Below are 18,544 nucleotides of genomic sequence, written 5' to 3'. Positions count from 1 at the left end.
GAATGGGGAGTTCTCCATGGTATGAATTCAGTTCTGACTTCAGCCCCATCTATTCAACAATTTTACCAGAGTTGAAGATCTTTATATAGATAGCATACATTTCCAATTTAGAGATGATATAAAATTGGGCAGAGTCAGTATTCCAGAAAACAGGCAAATGTAATGAGATGAAATTTAAAGTAAGGTCCTGAACTGGGGATTTAAAAAAAAACAACCATATTGAGTACAAGACTTCTGGAGTGTGTGGGTGGGGGGCAGGACAGTGAAAAACACACAGTGAGTCAAAAATTCGGTCAGAAAGAACTCAATGTGAGTCAATATTATTACAATCAGCTGGAAACAAATATAATTTTAAACTTCGTACTAGGGATATAGCATCCAGAATACGACTTTTCAAGTCATACCATTCTCCTCCTGGGCAATTCTAATTGTTGGAAAGTTCTTCCTCATACTGAGCAAAAACCTGCTTCCTTGCAACTTCTGTCCATTGAACTTAGCTCTCCCCGCTGAGGCCAATAAAAAAATCTGTCTAATCCCAATTTCATTTGACAGTTCTTTGAATACTTGAAGTCAGCTATCATATGCCACCTGCCTTTTCTTCTCCAGGCTAAACTTTAACAAATCCTAATATTTATTGAAGTTTCAATTTCCCTCAAAATCTTGATCTTTTCCTCTGGAGAAGCTTCATCTGGAAGGGAAAGAGCAAGGGACCATGGAATGATGAATCAAGGAATGATTCCTCTATTTATCAGTGGTAGAAGAACTAACACTGTCTGACTGATGCTGGGAGACCTGAGTTCTATTTCTGACTGCCAATTACTCTGGACCTGAACAATTCATTGTCTTCTGTTTTGAACAATGAGAACCTCTATCCATAGAATTTTGTAATAGTAAAAGAGCTTCACTGGTGTAAAGGGTGTAACAGAAAAATGTCCTTTCATGTTCCAAAATCTGGTTTCTATGACTGCAGTTGGAATAAGAACTCTTTGACTTTCAATTTCATTTTCTTTCTTCTGGATTACAACACCTTGGGAGAAACTGAGGTTGGTACTTTCTCAAGTATTAAAGGTTGGAATTTAATGCATTCTCCTTGGTTTCTTCTCCCTCAAGGTAGATAGATAGGAAGGAAAGAGATTATTTACACTTTCATAAACTAGACTAGTTTAGGTGGTAGGGTAGATAAAGCCTTGGAGTCAGGAGGACAGGAGTTTGAATCTGACTTCAGACACTTGATTCCCACTAGCCGTGTGACCTTGGATAAATCATTTAACCCTGATTGCCTCACATCCAAGGCCATCTCCAGTCGTCCTGATTCATATCTGGCCACTGGACTCAGACGATTTTGGAGGAGAAAGTGAGGTTAGTGACTTGGCACAGCACTCAAATCCAATTTCTATGCTTGTCAGGGCTTCACTTCCCTTATATTGTGGTCTTTAAGCATGAAGGACAAAAACATTATCCTGTCTCAAAAACTCAGGGAATGAGAGGCCTTGGCCTTCCGCCGCAGTCTGCCGCTGCCCGGGCCCCGCACGTGCCCCGTCTGTGCAGAGACCCCGGCCACGATGTTACAGAACTTAATAAAAACCGTTTGGACTCCACTGAAGCCCTACTATACCCAGGTTTACCAGGAAATCTGGGTAGGAATGGGTGTGATGGGGTACATCGTTTACAGAATCAGAAGTGCTGATAAAAAAAGTAAAGCTTTGAAAGGTTCAGATTCAGCTGCTCATGGACATCATTAAGTGAAATTTACCTTAGATTTTTCAAAACATCAAACTGGCTGTAAATTTGGGCATTTGACAACAGAAGAAAGAATACAAGGATTTCCCATGTTAATTCTTAGGCTTCTGTTCATACTATGAAATAAAGTCATATATATAAAAAAAAACTCAAGGAGTCCTACGGACAGTGTCCTTTCCCTTTCAACCTGGGGTGTGGCCTGTGAGCAGAAGTGAAGGTAAAGGAGGTCAGTAACTCAGAGATACAAAGGAGCAATTGATCCTAGGTTCTGGCACCCTCCATTGCCTGGCACTATGCCCTTGGTCCCCTAGGGAACCTACTCAGTTTAGTTGCAGGTGGAAGGGGGAGGGGATTAGTGATAGGGCAGCACAGATAGGGTATAAGGGGTAATAGAAAGTAAAACAAAGAAAGTTCCTGAGAAGAGACCAAAGAGACAAAGAATGGCAAAATCTAGAGGAGATAGTAGTCCAATACCAGGCATAGTGTAGGGACTAGAAAAGTGCTTGTTGAACTTAATTGAACTTAATATCTCATCCAATTCTAAAATTCCAAAAATTGAGGGTGGATTTGATAAGCCACTGTGGGAAGCTTGGATACTTAGCCAGCCCGGGAGGGCAGGAGCACTAGAACATTGGTGCGTGCCAAGTGGGTACACTCCCCTCCACCTACTTGTCATAGGTAGGGATTGACACGTTCCATTGCTCCATCCTAGTGACCAGTGCTGCCCAGGAGGTGCTGAGATGTTTTTAGATGGTGCCTCAAAACCACAGGGCCCTAGGGCAAGGGGGCAGGGACCCCGGAAGTCCTGCCTGCACCTGACTGGCAGCCTCTCTTCCCAGGTCTGGCTGTCCCCGGTTCAGTGGATCAGACATTTTGCACTGATATGCAAGGTCCTGTGTGTGCTAGGCCCTGTCAGGAGAGGAGAGGGTGAAGCTGGTATACCTGGCTAATAAGTTCCAGCCTCCCTCTCCCTCAGGAATTATCCTGAGTCAGACTCAGACAGACTGACAATTCAGACAGTTACTTGTCTCCCGCAGCCACCCCCCCCCAAAAAAAAAACCCCCAACAACACAAAAAACTCACTAAGCATAAACCTTGGCCCGGGGGGAGGGGGAGGCAGCTTATAGGCGCTGCCCACGTCATTGCGGTGAGAGGTCACTGTGGTGAAAGACAGCGGGCTGGGTGGCGGCAGCTAGGGTGATGGCCGGGGGCGCGGGGAGGAGGCTCCGCCCCGTCTCCATCTGTCTTGGTTTCAGCTTCTCCCTTGGCTGGGCTCCCTGCCGGGTCTCTGCAGCTGCCAATCTGCCCATCAAAGTGCTCTCTGTCCACCAGGAACGGCCTGGGTTCGGGCATGGGGGTGGCCTTAGAGGAGGGGGCTGCAGGATGGGGAGGGGCGGGGTAGGTCTGTGGATGCCCCCACCCCAGTTAGGACCAACCTTCCTGTGTTCTGTGCCCCAGGACAATCACATCAGGATTCTCTTCCGACCTTCATAGGAGCTCGGAAGGGGGGCACCCCAGATGCTTAGAATTCTCGGTTTTGCCCCCCACCCCAGGGGCCCAGGGCTAGGTGAGAAGTCGGCTTGGCCCCACGGAGCCGGGAGCCGCAGAGCCCGAGGACCTCACACAGCACCCGCACACACCGACTCCGCTCCCTCCCGGGCCAGAGAAACCGGGCTGCGGGGAGCGGGCAAAGAAGAGACGGCGGTCCAGAGGGAGCCCAGGCGTCCGCCTGCCCCGCCCGCGTGCGTGCCCGGCCCCACGAACCCAGAGCCCGCGTCACCCCGGGGGACTTTGGCCCCGGGCACCTGGAAGGGCAGGTCACTGCCCCAGACCCGCCAGAAGTAAACAAGGAGGCGGAGCTGGAGCCCAAGGGGGAGCCATGGGGGGGGGCGGAGAGGTGTTCCGTGTCACGCGGCGTGGGTTTCTGGGTCGGGCTCCCCGCGCCCCCCGCCCGGCCCCGGAGAAGAGTCGCGGCCCCTTCCCGCCCCCTCCTCAGAGCCGGCCCAGGCCGCGTCCGGCCCCAAGCGCCTAATTACAGGGGAGCGGCCGGGCCGGGCCGGGCCGAGAGGGGGAGACGGGCGGGGGGGTCACAGCCCGCCCCCCGGGACACGCAGACAGGCGGACCCACGTGCGGGGAGCCCGGGGCGAGCCAGGCCTGGCCCCGAGACTGTGGCTGGGGCGCAAACAAGAGCCCCCATACGGGGAGCCCAGACTCGGGCCACGGGGGACGAGGCCGGACCCCGAGGGCGACGCTGATAGGGACCCCCCACGCGGGCTCCCCCACAGAGTTAGGCACGCACACACGTAGACAGATACACGCGTGTAAGTGTGACACATTCCCCAGAAATAGGTCACGCAAACATTTCAGCCGCTGCCATTAACCTCTAGCTTCTTCTAGTCACAGCTCTTCTCGCGCCTCCCCGTCCCATCCACTCACGAGCACTGACCTGGGCCACACCCCCTTTACATGCATAGTCCGTGGGCATTCACGTTCACGAGCAAGAGCGAAACGAACACAGACGCGCCTCGAACACTCGCGCGTAAACACGCAGATGCCGGAGCGCGTGGCAAACCCCGCGGCGCGAGCCGGGGCGAGCCTCTCCCCAGGCGCTAAGCGAGGCCGGCCCACGCGGCCACCCCGGGGCGCCCCTCCGGCCTCGGCGCGCCGTGGGCGCTTCCTAGGGGCTTGGGTCTGGCCTAGGCCTTCTGGTCCGGCCGCGCGCTGAGGTTCACACACACAGACAACACGCGGACAGACACACACACACACACACACACACAACACGCGGACACAGACACCAGGCGGACACTTCCCGCCACTTCGGGGATGACCCAGTCGCGTCCACAATGCCCGCGCGGACAGGCCTCGCCAAACAAAGGGCCGGGTGAGAGGAGGGGCGGGAAGGGGCGCCGTGGCTGGGAGCCCGGACCCGCCCGCGCCCCTGGAGTCCGGGTTTATGGCACTTTCTCCAGCCAGTCACGGAGCAGCTGTACACAGCGAGGCCGCCTCCCACGGACACGGGCGCGCCTCGCAAGAAAACACGCGAGCCTAGGCCGGCGCACAAACTCAGAAGGACAAGGTAGAGACCCGCTGTCACACGCGCGCGCGCGCACACAGACAGACACACAGACACACACGCACACAGACACAGACACACACACGCACAGACACAGACACACGCGCACGCACGCGCACACGCGCACACGCGCGCGGCTCCGCTCCTCAGGTTTCTCCCTGCCCTCCCCCCTCGGCCCGGGGCGCGGGGCGGGGCGGGGCGGGGCGGGGCGGGCCGTCCGGCGGGGTGTCGGCCCCAAAAGGCGGAGCCGCGGGGCGCGGGGCCCAGAGTTGCGCGCGCCCCCGGACCGCGGCCACAGCAGACGCCCCGAGCCGGGACCGAGAGCTGCCCCGCCCGCCGGCCCGGCCCAGGCGCCCCGCCATGGAGTTGCTGTGGGTCCCCCTCCTGGGCTTCTGCTGCAGCCTGGCCTCCGCAGACCGACACACCGTCTTCTGGAACAGCTCCAACCCCAAGTAAGCCCCCCAGCCCCCCGGGGCCGGCTCCTCGCCCGGACACGCGTGTGACTGCCCTCCCGGGGCTCAGAGTGCTTGGTTTGTGAGAGACACCCCCGTGACTTGTTTACGCGCGCCTCCCTCCTCCCAGCCTCCGACTTTCCCTGGGCCCCCAAGACTCCATAGTAGCACCCCGCAGCCTAAGCCTCTTGCCCGGTCCGCGATCGGCGCGTGGACCCTCCCCCCAAATACTCCCGGAGTCCTCCCCCAGAAACCTGGCATGAATCGGGCTGTTGTCAGAGGAGTGTTCTATGCCCAAGATGGGCCGGGACCGTGGCCAAGAGGGGCGCAGACCGTTTCCTGAGACCCGCAAATGCGAGGAGTGTCTTAGACTGGGGCCAGGTTGGCCAAAAGTGGATGAGCGCCTGCTCCTGCAGCGTTGGCATCAGGGAGAGCTCTGGGGAGGAAAGGTTGCTGAAGGGCACCAGAGGGAGGGAGGGAAGACACAGGGACTCCCGGCAAAGAGTTCAGATGGATGGGAAGGAGTTAATCCTCCTCTACTGGTTTGAAGCTTGGAGGCAAATGGTACTGGGAGGGTCTGGAGACTTCGTCGGCTCCTTTGTTCCCGTCTGAGAGCTCTTAGAAACTGTGGGAACTGTTTGGGAGTGGGGGGAGACCTGGAAAGGGGGAGGGCAGGGAACAGAGAAGTAGGCATAGACTCCGGCCCTAGAACCTGATCAGTGCTTTGAAGTTTCCTCCAATCCTGTACTCTGGAGAGGAGGGAGGGCCCCAGTCTGTTGTCATTCCAGAAGGGCAATGCCCTCTTGCCCAGGGCCACTTGCTGAGCCTGTCCTTTTTCCTCTTTCCTTTCCCAGGGTTTACTCTCCTGACCTGCTCTTGCCACGGTGGGAGAGTACAGAATCCTTGTTTATGCCCCAATGCCAGGTGCTGGGGGGAGGGGGAGCAGGAAACCATTGGCTGGGAGGGGGGGAGCCCTGGCCTTTTCCGTTCCCAAGTTCCCAGGTTTCCTCTCTTTCAGGAAGGAGCCTCTTCCTTGCCAACCTCCCCCCCCCTTCTTCTCCCCCACTTCCCAGAAGGAGGATAATAGTGAAATCAGAGACTTTCCCATTCCAGGGAGAGTGAATGAGGGGTGCCTCCACCAAGCCAAGCTTCTGCCCCTGTCCATCTCACCCATAGGAACAAATATATTTAACCAGATACCAGACCAGAAAGTGGGCCCAGAGGAAGTGAGAGTAGACTGGTGTTGAGGCTGGACCCAACTTGGAACATGCTGAGATATTTCTGAGAGATGGGCAATCCAGAGGCATAATTGGGCAGTGGGCAGCAGTCTCCAAGCCTCCTGGCCAGAGCATTGTGGGAAGGAAGCAAAACCTTGATCTAAAGTGGGCACGTATTTCTTTGGCCTTGGGAGGGGGGCTAAGGTCCTGCTGGGACATACCTACATAAGTTTGTCCCTCTGCTCTTGGGGGTGCCCAAGGATGGTTGTACAACTTGACCACCACCAGGTTTCTTAAGCAGAGAATAGCCACCTTGGCACATCTCACAGGCTCTGGGGGGCGCTGGGGCTGGGGCTAGTGGTAGAGGCAATGAGGGAGTGAGTCAGTGCTTGTCATGGGGAGAGGGAGAGAGACGCCAGCCCCAGAGCTGAAATACCTGTTCTGAAATGGCTTCTATGTTTATCTCTCCAGAGAGGAATTTTAAAAGCCTCTCTCTCTTTCTTCCCTGAGGTGGGGGAAGGGCCTGGGAATGCCCAGTCTGGATACAAGCATGGCCCTGCTGGACAAGCTCATGCATAGTCTTGGGTGTTGGGTGGTGCTGAGTACCAGGACTCCATGTGAAAGGCATCTGGTGCCCATTTAAATCTCTTTAGCATGCCCTGACCCATTGCCCCCCATGCGGGCAAGGTAACTGCCCCTTCTCCAGTTCTGGTGGTGGCTGAGAATATTTTGGAAAGCTGACCAGTTTGAGATGGCTACTCTTTCCACTGGGACCCCACCTGGCCTGGAGCCAGGTGTCTGGAGCTGTGGGAGGAGGGGCAAGTGGGCAGTCAGGCTGGAGCCTGTAAAGCCTGGGGGCAAATGTGGGGAGGGGGAGAGGGGAGGGGGGAAGACTAGTTCCTCCTTGGAATGAAGCAGAGGGGGCTGCAGCTAATCAGAGAACTGCAGCATTTCTGGAATTCTCCTGAATTCTCTCTGGATTTCAGGGACCAGGATATACAGGAAAAGGCAAACATGGAGAGTTGTGGGTGGGAAGGATTGGTTGGGAGGGATTTTGGAAAAGCAAAAGAGAAGGGAGAGAGAAGTGTGGGAATGAGATAGCACAGATTTAAGTGACTGAGGAGCTTTTGAGATAGCAAGGTGAGTTGGTGAAGGTGATTAGGGGAGATAGTGAAGATTGGAAAGGCTAAGGAAGATAGATCTGAGTCAGTGTTGGGAGGTACTGGTGAGGGAGCCTTATTTAATGGGTCAGGTAAATATTTGTGAGGATTAGAACTGAACTGGAGACAGGGTTCATTCACACTAGAGTATTTGGAGAGGTTTTTTTGGGGGGGCAACTGGAAGAAACTACCCTTGTAGTCATTTACTTTTGTGCTTTAAAGATTGGGGTACCATGAGTCCACCTGTCCTTCATCAAGTCCTACATAATATCTCTCATACAGAATAAGGATACCAGGTGTCTATCAGCAGGATGGGGGTGCAAACGTTAGTTTAGATGTGGGGGAAGATTTGAAAGCTGATGGAAAGATAGAAGGCAGGATAAGGAAAAAAACAGAAATGGAAAATTTTTGATCTTGATCGTTTTGGTGTCTCAGATTTCTTTAGCAGTTTAGTAAACTTTATGGATACATTCTCAGAATAATATTTTTAAATGTATAAAATAAACCATATGATATTGCTAAGGAAACCAGTTGAATTGACATAGTTATTAAACTATTAAAAATAGAAGTTCATAGACTCTAGCTTAAGAATTCCTATACTGAGGGGTTGTGCAGAGAACTATTGAGGGGGCAATCAAATGATGTGGTAGATAGAATATGGGGCCTGGAATTATCTTGGTGAGTTCAAATGCAGCCTCAAATACTTACTAGTTGTGTGCCCCGGGCACTTACTGTATCCCTCCGTTTCCACATCTGGAAAATGAACTGGAGAAGGAAATAGCAAACCACTTCAGTATCTTTTGCCAAGAAAACCCCAAACTGGGCTTCAAGTAGTTGGAAATGACGGAACAATCACAACATTGAGATTGATATTTGGAAATTTAGCAGAGAGAGATATTCAGGTGACAAAAGCAGTAGCCTTCTTGATGAGATTTTCAGGTCATGGTCTAAAACTAGGCAGGAGCCATTTAACAGAGAAAATAGAGCTGAAATCACAAAATAGTTAAAAATTTAAAAGTTCAGTAATAATGAAATAATATATACAACCAGAATGATTTCTTGAGGTTGAGATTAGAAGTCCACCAGTAAGGTGTGCTATTCTTTGAGGAGTGATCATCACTAGATCCCATGGCTAATAAGGATCCTTTGAACTCTACCATTTTGCTACTGGATTCAAGCTTACCCCCCCCTCCCTTTTTTTGCTCTGTGTGCAGGTTTCAGAGTGAAGACTACACAGTCCACGTCCAACTGAGTGATTACCTGGACATCATCTGTCCACATTACGAGGATGAGTCCGTGGCCCCAGATGCCATGGAGCGATATACACTGTTTCTGGTGGAGTATAAGCAATACCAACAGTGCCAGCCTCAATCCAAGGAACAGGTGCGATGGCAGTGCAACCAGCCCACTGCTCGTCATGGTCCTGAGAAGCTATCTGAGAAGTTCCAACGTTATACTCCCTTTACCCTGGGAAAGGAGTTCAAAGAAGGACACAGCTACTACTATATTTGTGAGTCAATTAGGAACACCAGCCATGGGGGATTCCAGTGTGGAAAAGCAGTGAGCTTGAGGTAGAAGAAGAGTTCTGGGGAGGAAAGACTTGGCTAGAGTAAACAGGAATATTCAGATCAGGATGGGAATGGGGCAGGTGGCCAGGAACCAATCTAAGTCCACTTCATTAGGACTACACTTTTCTTTTTTTTTTTTAGAAAAAATTTTTGAGTTTTACAATTTTTCCATTCTTGCTTCCCTTGCCCCACTCCCCACAGAAGGCATTCTGTTAGTCTTTACATTGGTTCCATGTTATACATTGATCTCAGTTGAATGTGATGACAGAGAAATCATATCCTTAAGGAAGAAAAATAAAGTATGAGATAGTAAAATTATATAATAAGATAACAGGGTTTTCTTTTTTTCTAATTTGAAGGTAATAGTCTTTGGTCTTTGTTCAAAGTCCATAATTCTTTCTCTGGATACAGATGGTATTCTCCATTGCAGACAGCCCAAAATTGTCCCTGATTGTTGCACTGATGGAATTTGCAAGTCCATCAAGGTTGATACCCCCATGTTGCTGTTAGGATGTACAATGTTTTTCTGGTTTTGCTCAGCATCAGTTCATGCAAATCCCTCCAGGCTTCCCTGAATTCCCTCCTGGTTTCTAATAGAACAATAGTGTTCCATGACTTACATATACCACAATTAAGCCATTCCCCAATTGAAAGACATTCACTTAATTTCCAATTTTTTGCCACCACAAACAGAACTGCTGTAAATATTTTTAGGACTACACTTTTCAAAGGTTGCCCAGACTTTTCTCTTCAGGAATCAGAGGTCAGAAGTTCCCTGAACCAAACACTTGTACCCGAGGAGCAATTCAGTCTGCCCACCTTAAACAGACATTTTTTATGAGTCTATGAAGTCAGGTACACATAAAACAGGAAAACAAAAATCATGCTATCAACACAACAAAGCAAGGAAGAGATTCAAATCTCAGGTGGAACCAGTCACAATACATACATGACCGTGTCTTCTTAGGATCCTTTTCTTAAGTCTCCCTGTTCTTTTCCCTCTCCCCAGACATCAAGGAAAATAGACAGTACTTCTTATTCACTGTCCCTTTTCCTTAAAGCTTTACAATATTTATGTTTTTCATGTCCCTATTTAGCCTTTTTCCTTATTCAGGGAGCTGGTTTCCAGGATATGAGACTGGAGACTTAGGAGGGCAGATACAGATCATTAATACTCAAGCACCTTTATTCCTTAATAAGGAAGCCAGTAATATCCAGGTATCATCAACAGTCTTAGAAATGCATTTCCTTAGAAGCATTAAGAGAGTCAGGAGCTAGGAAAAACAGGGGACAAATGGGTAGTACCAGGATTTTCCTTTGGGGGGGCCCCCTCCTCACCACAATATGGGTGTCTTTTGCAGCCAAACCCATCCATCACCATGGAGACCAGTGTCTGAAATTGAAAGTGACTGTCGATGGCAAAATCAGTGAGTATAAGAGCTTTTTGTTCAGTTCTGGGGCCCAACCCCTCAGCACCACATCACACCATGATGGGTCTCATGACCTAAGGATAGATAGGAAGCAAAGTGGAAAGAGGCACTGAATTTGAAGTATTAGGGTTTGGATTTGAATGCTGACTTGTTTACTCAACTTCCTATGAGACAATCTTCCTGAGCCTCAATTTACTTAATTGAGAAATGAAGGGGTTGAAATGTGTGAATCTCCAAATTTGAAGATTTAGAATAGATTATAGAATAGAAATAGATCATAGAGCAGTGGTAGGGACAGAAGTTTCCTATGGCTACCCAGTTTATTCATAGTGGGTATTCCCTCCTCCCCCTTATCTGCCAGCTTGCTGTGTCTTCTCTCTCACTCTCTTCTCAATCTCTTGCAGCTCACAGCCCCCAGGTGGATGCCAATCCACAGAATGAAAATAGACTTTCAGCAGGTAAGTAAAGGACCCTAACTAGAAAGGGGTGGGATGGGGTAGAAGAGGGAGGAGAGTAGCAGATAGAAGTTAGGGTCCTGGGAAGTCCACATTTGATATGTTGGTTCTCTTGACTGCATTGAGATTTGGGGATAGAGATGACAGAGCAGTGTGTAGCTTTCTCTCTAAAAGGGTCCTTCTTCCATGCTCCTTGAGACAATTTGATCCAATGATTGGAGGCCCCTGGATCTGGTTTTGAATTCAAGATATGCTACTTTCCTACCTAGAAAGGGCATTTCTCTTCTCCCACACTTCAGTTTTACTCATATGTAAAATAATGGAATTGGATTAGACAATTTCTAGGACCCATACAGTTCCTAAATATGTTTTATTCTCTTTCTTTTCCCAGATGATGCAAATGTCCAGGTCCTGCATAGCATTGGACACAGTGCTGCTCCTCGGACCTTTCCAATTGCTTGGGTTGTGTTGCTTCTGCCCCTCATGCTGCTTCATACTCCCTGAGGATGGGTATCAAACCCAGCTTTTAAGGACTAGAACTGGCTGGGGAAGGATGGGGTACCGGTCCCTTTCCAAGGGAGAAAACTGGAATCCTCTGCCCAAGGAACTCCAGCATAGTACCTACCACCCTGGTGGCATAGGTCAGTATTAGGGGTGCCAGGAAAGATGGCAATGCCAACTTTTCCCTGCCCACCCCCCACGGTTGGGAGGACACAACTCTCTTCATTCCTCCTGTTTTGCCAAAGATCAAGAACCTGAAATTAGGGCAGCTGCTCCTCTTAGAAGTGAGGAGCATATGATGGACCCTGGGCATAGAATGGTCATGCCCTCCATGGAAGAACCAGGAGTACCCAAGACGGAACTCTAAAGGAGTAGAAAGAGAATCTGAGCTTTTCATGTGGGAATGGGAAGATAGGGAGAAGGAAGTACTTTGTGTAGTCTGCCTTCCCTACACACTCACATACATTTCCATCTGTAATGCCATATTGGCAAAAGAAGGTTACAGCCTGGGCTCTCCTAATTCAGAGCCATCCCTCTGGGGGGCTATCTCAGAACAATGATAGGCAGGCAAGGAGGGGCAGTGCCCCAATATGTGCTGTGTATAAGGGCAGTGCCCATTGTATATATATATATATATATATATTTGTATGTGAAATCTCTCCCTGGAGAGATTTTTACAACTAAAGTTGCTGTTGTTTTTACACAAGTGCTCTTTGTCAGAATGAAATTGTGTGTTATATTTTTGGACTTCCTCTGCTTCCTTCAGTTCACAGAGCGGAGACCTTGCCAGCCTACTTTTCTGTCTACATGGAACCACCTCTCTCCTAACCTAAATGTTTAGAGGCCTCTCCTGAGAGCATTATGGCTTAGAGGAGAGGTCTCTGATTTGGAATTGAGTGATTAGAGTCCTGGTTACTGGATGAATGGTCTTAGGAAAGTCACTGAGACCACTCTAGGTCTCACTCCAACTCCTTCTCCATCCCACACTAGAGAAGAATTTAACACAAATTATATGTGTATGTTTTAGAGTGTATGTGTTTGTGTATTTATCAATTTTTTGGAGGTGGATAGCATCTTCCTTCAAAGGTCCTTTCTAGTTGATTTGAGCATTTATAATACTCAGAATAATTAATCATTCACATTTATTCTTCAAACAGTATTGTTACTATATTCAACCTTCTCTTGGTTCTGCTCATTTCACTCTTTATTATTTCATGCAAGTCTATGTTTTTCTAAAATCAATCAGTTCATCATTTCTTATAGCACAGTAGTAATTTCGTTCCAGTCATATATACCATAACTAGTTTGGTCATTCTCCAGTTGATGGGCATCCCCTCAATTTCCAGTTCTTTGCCACAACTGGGTCATCTGATCTTGAAGGCCTCCTCCAGTTCTCTATCTATTACTGATTCATTTATGAGTGCTAGGGAAGAAGATAGTGTCTCACCATTTGCCCTACCACCATTTCTCAAATTTTCTTCTCTGTAAAATGGGGATCAGGATACTTCCTTTTCTGGCCTTCTGTGATTTATACTGTTTCCATTCATAATCAAGAAGCTCTTGATGTCCAGTCTCTTGTTCCTTCTACTATACCCTATTTATTGTTTCATTCCCTAGGAGAGTGGGAGGCCCGGTATAATCTCCTTGAATCACCCCTTCTGAATTCCCAGCCCTTCTCTGAGACAATTTTCTCTGCTGTCCTACTGAAGCATAAAAGGGATTTTTCCTAGACCTTCCTCCCTTTTCCTTTAGATAATAGGGGATAGTTGATCAGAAATCTTGGATTTTATGGGGCTCAGGTTCTCAAAATGCCTGGGGTCTTGGTCTGGGCAGAGGAATGGTGAGTCAACTGTGGCATGAGGGTAACGCCAGCACTATGGTATGTGGGTGGTACCCTACATCTTTACTATGCAAACTGTGTAGGAGGTAGAAAGAGAATTCCAAACTCAGCAAACTCATTTGCAACTCCAGGTATTTCATACATGCTTTTGAATTGATTTAGGTTATGCTTTTATTGTATAGTATGTCATTCTGGTATGGATTCCTCCACCTATGCAGATCATAGATCAGTAAATAATCTGTAATTTGTTCCTAGTTGCCTCAGGATCAGAAATGATCAAGTGACTTGTCCACGGTCTTAAGGTCGGGCTGTGTTAGAGCCAGGACTTCAACCCAGGTTTTCCTCCATAATGGGACCCCCAAGTTATTACTTACACATTATTCTTCCTCAAGCACTCCAAATTGGCCTTACTATTTCTCCCCCCCCCCCCACTCCTCTCTCTGACCTCAAAGTCAGGGCTATCTCCCAGATCACACTCTCCATCTACATAGCTTAGATTCCTTTACTCTACAAGGGGTTAGCTCAAGTACCCACTCCTAGTCTAGTCCCTTCAGCTGCTGCTGCTAGTGTCTGCTCTCTCCTTACCGCCCTCCCTCGAATGCTAACAGACTTATAAAGCTTGAAAAATAAATGCTTGTTCCCTCATATTTCTATATATGTCTATATATGTGTTTTCCGGGTCTATATGTGTATGTGTGTGCTTACGGGGAGAGTCATTTCAGAACCGGTGCCTGGCACCTTGTGGCGCGGTCCCCACGGCCCTGTAGGTCCCAGCATGCCAATGCTGGCCGGGGGATTTTCTGGCCAGGGGCAGGGATGGTTGCCACTTCCGTCTCCAGGGGACTGTCACAGGTTGAGTGCCTCTCCCGGGCTCACACAACTATCCGGCCGTCTTCCTGACTCCAGGCCCGGCCTGCCAGGCCGGCATGTGCCATGTGCCGTGCCCAGGTCACAGAGCCAGTGCCTGAGGCTGGCTTTGCGCTGGGGTCCGCCTGACTAGGCCCAGTGAGCCCCGGGGCTGCTTCATACACGCGTGCCCAGCACTCCTGGGTCCCCGGGTCGGCCCTGCCGCCTCTCTGCGTGGGGGGGAGCCTAGCCTGCGCTGTCCCTGGCCTGGGGCCGCGAGGGCCCTCTCCGGTCACGGGCGGTGAAGGGGGACCCGCGCGCATGGGCGCGGATGGGCGCGGATGGGCACGGATGGGCGCGGCGCCGTCACGCGGCCCCAGCCCGGCTCGCCTGCAGCCCGCGCCCGCACACCTGCCACGTGGGCCGGGGCTTCCCGCTCCGGCCTGCCCCGGGGGAGGGGGCGCGGGACGCGGCGTTCGGGGAAATGATCCCACGAGTGGGCGGCTGGGGGAGGCGAGGCCTCATCGGCAAACACTCGTGGCATCCAGCTATGGCCGTGCCGGGGACTGTGGGAAGCTCGGCTTCCCGGAGCTGCGGCGGCCTGTACGTCCGGGAGCGGGCCGGCCTCGGCGTGGAAAGGGGCGGGGCCAGGAGCCTGCGGGGCGGGGCCGCGAGGAGCCTGCGGGGCGGGGCCGCGAGGGCCGAGGAGCCTGCGGGGCGGGGCCTGGAGCCTGCGGGGCGGGGCCGCGAGGGCCGAGGAGCCTGCGGGGCGGGGCCGCGAGGGCCGAGGAGCCTGCGGGGCGGGGCCGCGAGGAGCCTGCGGGGCGGGGCCCCGAGGGCCGAGGAGCCTGCGGGGCGGGGCCCCGAGGAGCCTGCGGGGCGGGGCCACGAGGAGCCTGCGGGGCGGGGCCGCGAGGGCCGAGGAGCCTGCGGGGCGGGGCCGCGAGGGCCGAGGAGCCTGCGGGGCGGGGCCACGAGGAGCCTGCGGGGCGGGGCCCCGAGGAGCCTGCGGGGCGGGGCCCCGAGGAGCCTGCGGGGCGGGGCCCCGAGGGCCGAGGAGCCTGCGGGGCGGGGCCCCGAGGGCCCGGGCTGCGAGGGCCGGGAGCCGGGCCTGAGAGTCGAGGCCTCGGGCTGGGCCGGGATGGAGGCGGCGGCGGCTCAGGACACGCTGCTCTCGGGCGCTTGCGTGTTCTTCACCCTCTGCATGTTTTCTACCGGCCTGTGAGAACCGAACCAGGGCGGGGGATGGAGCCTAGGCGGGGGAAGTGGAGCCCGGGATGAGGCCCCAAGTTCAAGTACAAGTCCGCGCCCATGACCGCCTGGTGGTGGGCTCCCTTAGGTCTGGTGGGGGAGGCGCCGAGGGCGTGGGGGCGGAGCCCGGGGAAGAAGTGAGGGACTTGGCAGGGGGCTCTGAACCTGGCCGCAGGAGGCCCCGGCAGGCCTCCCAGCCCGCCCATCCCGTTACAGCTCGGACCTCCGGCACATGCAGACCACCCGGAGTGTGAACAATATCCAGTTCCTGCCCTTTCTCACCACCGACGTCAAGTGAGGCCGCTCGGGAAGGGGCTTTGCAAGACGGGAGGAGGGGAGGGAGGCGGGCTTCCAGCTTCTGGCCTCTGGGGTACTGGGGCTCCAGCAGCCTCTCCCTCCTGCTCCTTCGGGAGCTCGACCCATCACCTGCCTCCCCTGCAGCAACCTGAGCTGGCTGAGTTACGGGCTCCTCAAGGGAGACAACACGCTCATCCTGGTGAACGCACTGGGAGCCCTGCTGCAGACCCTCTACATTCTGACATATCTCCACTACTGCCCCCGAAAGGTAGAAGCCAATCCCCTCCCTCAACCTCTTAGGCCCGCCTGGAGAACTGCCACGTTGGCCAGGCAATGTCAACAATTCCTAGAATTGTCCTCTGACCCAATATTGCTGCCTTTTCCTGGAGGGCTATCTCAGCTGAGCTCCCTTCTCCCAGGAAGATTTCCCGTATTATATCCTTCCCTTCCCCCAGAGTCTGATCCCTAATAACACAATTGTTGAATTGTTGAATTAAATTGCTTCATGCTTCCTCAGCCCTGGTGCAATTCAATTTAGCATCTATTAACCCTAAATATCCGCAAGATTGTACATTGGGTGGTTGCGGTGATGCCGATGAGAAAGGTGGAAAGGGAGAATGTCTAGATGCTAATTACCAGGTCTGAGTTTAGTTGGCTTTTCTTTAACTGATGCATATGTTTGTGCTCCCTATCTAACAAATTTGGGGCCTTCTGTATACTTTCTTCTGTAGTCCACCTCCCCTCAAGTGACTAGGACAGAAACTGAGGCTTGGGAAATTGCAAAGTTTGGGTCACTGACTGGGGCTACTATCACCCCATTCTTCCTTTCCCCCACAGCGTACTGTCCTCCTGCAAACTGCTGCCCTCCTCGGTCTTCTCCTCCTGGGTTATAGCTACTTTCAGCTCCTGGTGCCTGATTGGACATCCCGGCTAAGACAACTGGGCCTCTTCTGTAGCATCTTCACCATCAGCATGTATCTGTCACCCTTGGCTGACCTGGTAGGTTCAGTGTGGGAGGGAGGATCAGGAAGGGGTCATGGACATTTGGGTACTGGTCTTCTCTCTGAAAGAAACTAGATACTGGAGGAAAGGAAATGAAGGGTGGAGAAGGACACAGGGTTTCAAAAGTACAGAAAGAGGGACCATGGGTTTGAGGAATGAGCACTGGATTTGGAGTGAGAAAATTGAGGTTTACCTTCTGAGTCTGCTGATTTTAGCCCTTGTAATTTGGAGCAAGGCTCCTTCCTTTATCTGGCTTTCAGTTTTCTCACTTCTAAATTAAAGTCAGACTAGATGGTCTCTAAGAATACTTCAATCTCTAAAATCCTCTGATTCCTCTGAACTTTACTACCTGTTACATCTATCTGTGTTTGGGAAGAAGAAGGTGCTAACTTGATCAGAGACAGAGGGAAGGAGGTAATGTTCTTTCTTCTTAGGAGGTTGTGAAGGGCACTGATGGCATCCTTCCCCACAGGCCAAGATCATTCAGACCAAGTCCACTCAATGCCTGTCCTTCTCCCTAACTGTGGCTACCCTCCTTGCCTCTACCTCCTGGACTCTCTATGGCTTCCAGCTCAGAGACCTCTACATTATGGTGAGCCAGGGTTGGGATAGTATTGGGTATAGAGAGTGGGAAACCAGCCCTCCACTTTATTGTGATTTCTTGTTTCCTTCCAGGTGCCCAACATACCAGGAATTCTCACTAGCCTGATACGCCTGGGACTTTTTTGGCAATACCCTCCAGTTCAAGAAAAGAGCTACAGCCTTCTTCAGACCTAAGAATGGTGGAGGTTATACCTTATCCATCCTTTCACCTGTCACCTTGGTGCCAACCTGTTGCCAAAGACTCTTCAGCTATGTCACATTGCTCCATCTCCTTAGCCATAGTGGGGTGAAGCAGAAGGAGTTTCTTTGAAAGCAGAGGGACCAAAATTGGGGCTTTTATTTGGGAGGGATTTTCATTTTTATTTTTTAGAGAGATTATTTTTTTAATGTGGGATTGGGATATTATTTAGTTCCACTGTGCCTTATAATAAACTGTCATACACGTTTCCTCTGCACTCCTCAGTCTGTTCTCTGTGGTTCCACCAAAATGACTTGGGAAATAAGGAATTTATCTGTAGTTCAGGAAAGGGGGATGATGGGTAGTAATATCAAAAAAAGAGAGTTAGGGGAAGATTTTAGAAACTAAAAGGCAGAGGGAAAGAAAGAAGTCTTAAGAGGAAGGCAGAGACTAGAGTAGTTAGATATGAATTAGATTTCATGACTTCCTTGAAGAATAAGGAGACATCTGAAGGAGTAGGGGAGACTGCAGGGGATGATTGAACTGTCCCATCCTGAAAAATAATTAAAAGAGGAAAATCTTATTCCTCTTAGAGTAGACTATGCAATGAGGCCTTCTGGTGATTGATAGAATAAACTCAGAAAGTTCTTTGGCTTAATATATCATGCCTCAATGCTGCAAAAGTATAGTACTCTTGTTTATGGTATAGATAGCAACCCATCCACTCCTCATTTCTCCCAAAATACTCCCTAGAGGATTTGCAAAAGACACTGGAGGTCTTCTAGGCTTTTTAGCTTTTAATGGATATAACATCTGGGCTGATCATCATTTGTGAAATAAGGCTAGACTAGATTAGATGGCTTTTGAGGTCCTTTCTAATTCTACATAGAAAAAGATTGTGATGGGAAGAGATTGTGAACTTGGATT

The 18,544-nt window shown here is 51.0% G+C and overlaps 3 protein-coding genes across 4 annotated transcripts; all 3 read left to right on the top strand.

Annotated features, from left to right (window-relative positions):
* The first annotated feature begins 1,536 nt into the window (after nucleotides 1–1,536).
* Nucleotides 1,537–1,767, top strand: LOC141513483 (ATP synthase F(0) complex subunit j, mitochondrial-like). Its single transcript, XM_074223327.1, has one exon. The coding sequence runs from the start codon at nucleotides 1,563–1,565 to the stop codon at nucleotides 1,740–1,742; it is 180 nt and encodes a 59-aa protein (XP_074079428.1). The 5' UTR covers nucleotides 1,537–1,562; the 3' UTR covers nucleotides 1,743–1,767.
* Nucleotides 1,768–5,102: 3,335 nt separating this feature from the next.
* Nucleotides 5,103–14,269, top strand: EFNA1 (ephrin A1). Its single transcript, XM_074223326.1, has 5 exons — nucleotides 5,103–5,269; nucleotides 8,861–9,156; nucleotides 10,576–10,641; nucleotides 11,049–11,102; nucleotides 11,491–14,269. Exons 1-5 carry the CDS (start codon nucleotides 5,178–5,180, stop codon nucleotides 11,601–11,603), a joined length of 621 nt encoding a protein of 206 aa, XP_074079427.1. The 5' UTR covers nucleotides 5,103–5,177; the 3' UTR covers nucleotides 11,604–14,269.
* A 1,093-nt stretch (nucleotides 14,270–15,362) lies between these two features.
* On the top strand, nucleotides 15,363–17,885 carry SLC50A1 (solute carrier family 50 member 1). 2 transcript variants are annotated; one of them, XM_074223323.1, is made up of 6 exons: nucleotides 15,363–15,507; nucleotides 15,754–15,831; nucleotides 15,979–16,102; nucleotides 16,672–16,833; nucleotides 17,309–17,428; nucleotides 17,512–17,885. In XM_074223323.1, exons 1-6 carry the CDS (start codon nucleotides 15,428–15,430, stop codon nucleotides 17,611–17,613), a joined length of 666 nt encoding a protein of 221 aa, XP_074079424.1. In that variant the 5' UTR covers nucleotides 15,363–15,427; the 3' UTR covers nucleotides 17,614–17,885. The 2 variants fall into 2 exon arrangements, with proteins under 2 accessions (XP_074079424.1, XP_074079425.1); XM_074223324.1 differs by lacking the exon at nucleotides 15,363–15,507 and adding an exon at nucleotides 15,556–15,625.
* The last annotated feature ends 659 nt before the right edge of the window (nucleotides 17,886–18,544 follow it).

The sequence above is a fragment of the Macrotis lagotis genome, chromosome 2, assembly GCF_037893015.1.
Source record: "Macrotis lagotis isolate mMagLag1 chromosome 2, bilby.v1.9.chrom.fasta, whole genome shotgun sequence".
Taxonomy (NCBI): Eukaryota; Metazoa; Chordata; class Mammalia; order Peramelemorphia; family Peramelidae; genus Macrotis; species Macrotis lagotis.
The sequence above is the reverse complement of the archived record's forward strand: the minus strand, read 5'-3'. Positions and strand labels throughout refer to the sequence as shown.

Coding starts and splice junctions, on each gene's coding strand:
- SLC50A1 (XM_074223323.1), top strand. CDS start 15,428: ATGGAGGCGGCGGCGGCTCAGGACACGCTGCTCTCGGGCGCTTGCGTG. Junction 15,832..15,978: donor TTTCTCACCACCGACGTCAA/GTGAGGCCGCTC, acceptor CCTCCCCTGCAG/CAACCTGAGCTGGCTGAGTT. Junction 17,429..17,511: donor TCAGAGACCTCTACATTATG/GTGAGCCAGGGT, acceptor GTTTCCTTCCAG/GTGCCCAACATACCAGGAAT.
- EFNA1 (XM_074223326.1), top strand. CDS start 5,178: ATGGAGTTGCTGTGGGTCCCCCTCCTGGGCTTCTGCTGCAGCCTGGCC. Junction 5,270..8,860: donor TGGAACAGCTCCAACCCCAA/GTAAGCCCCCCA, acceptor CTCTGTGTGCAG/GTTTCAGAGTGAAGACTACA. Junction 9,157..10,575: donor ACACAGCTACTACTATATTT/GTGAGTCAATTA, acceptor TGTCTTTTGCAG/CCAAACCCATCCATCACCAT.
- LOC141513483 (XM_074223327.1), top strand. CDS start 1,563: ATGTTACAGAACTTAATAAAAACCGTTTGGACTCCACTGAAGCCCTAC.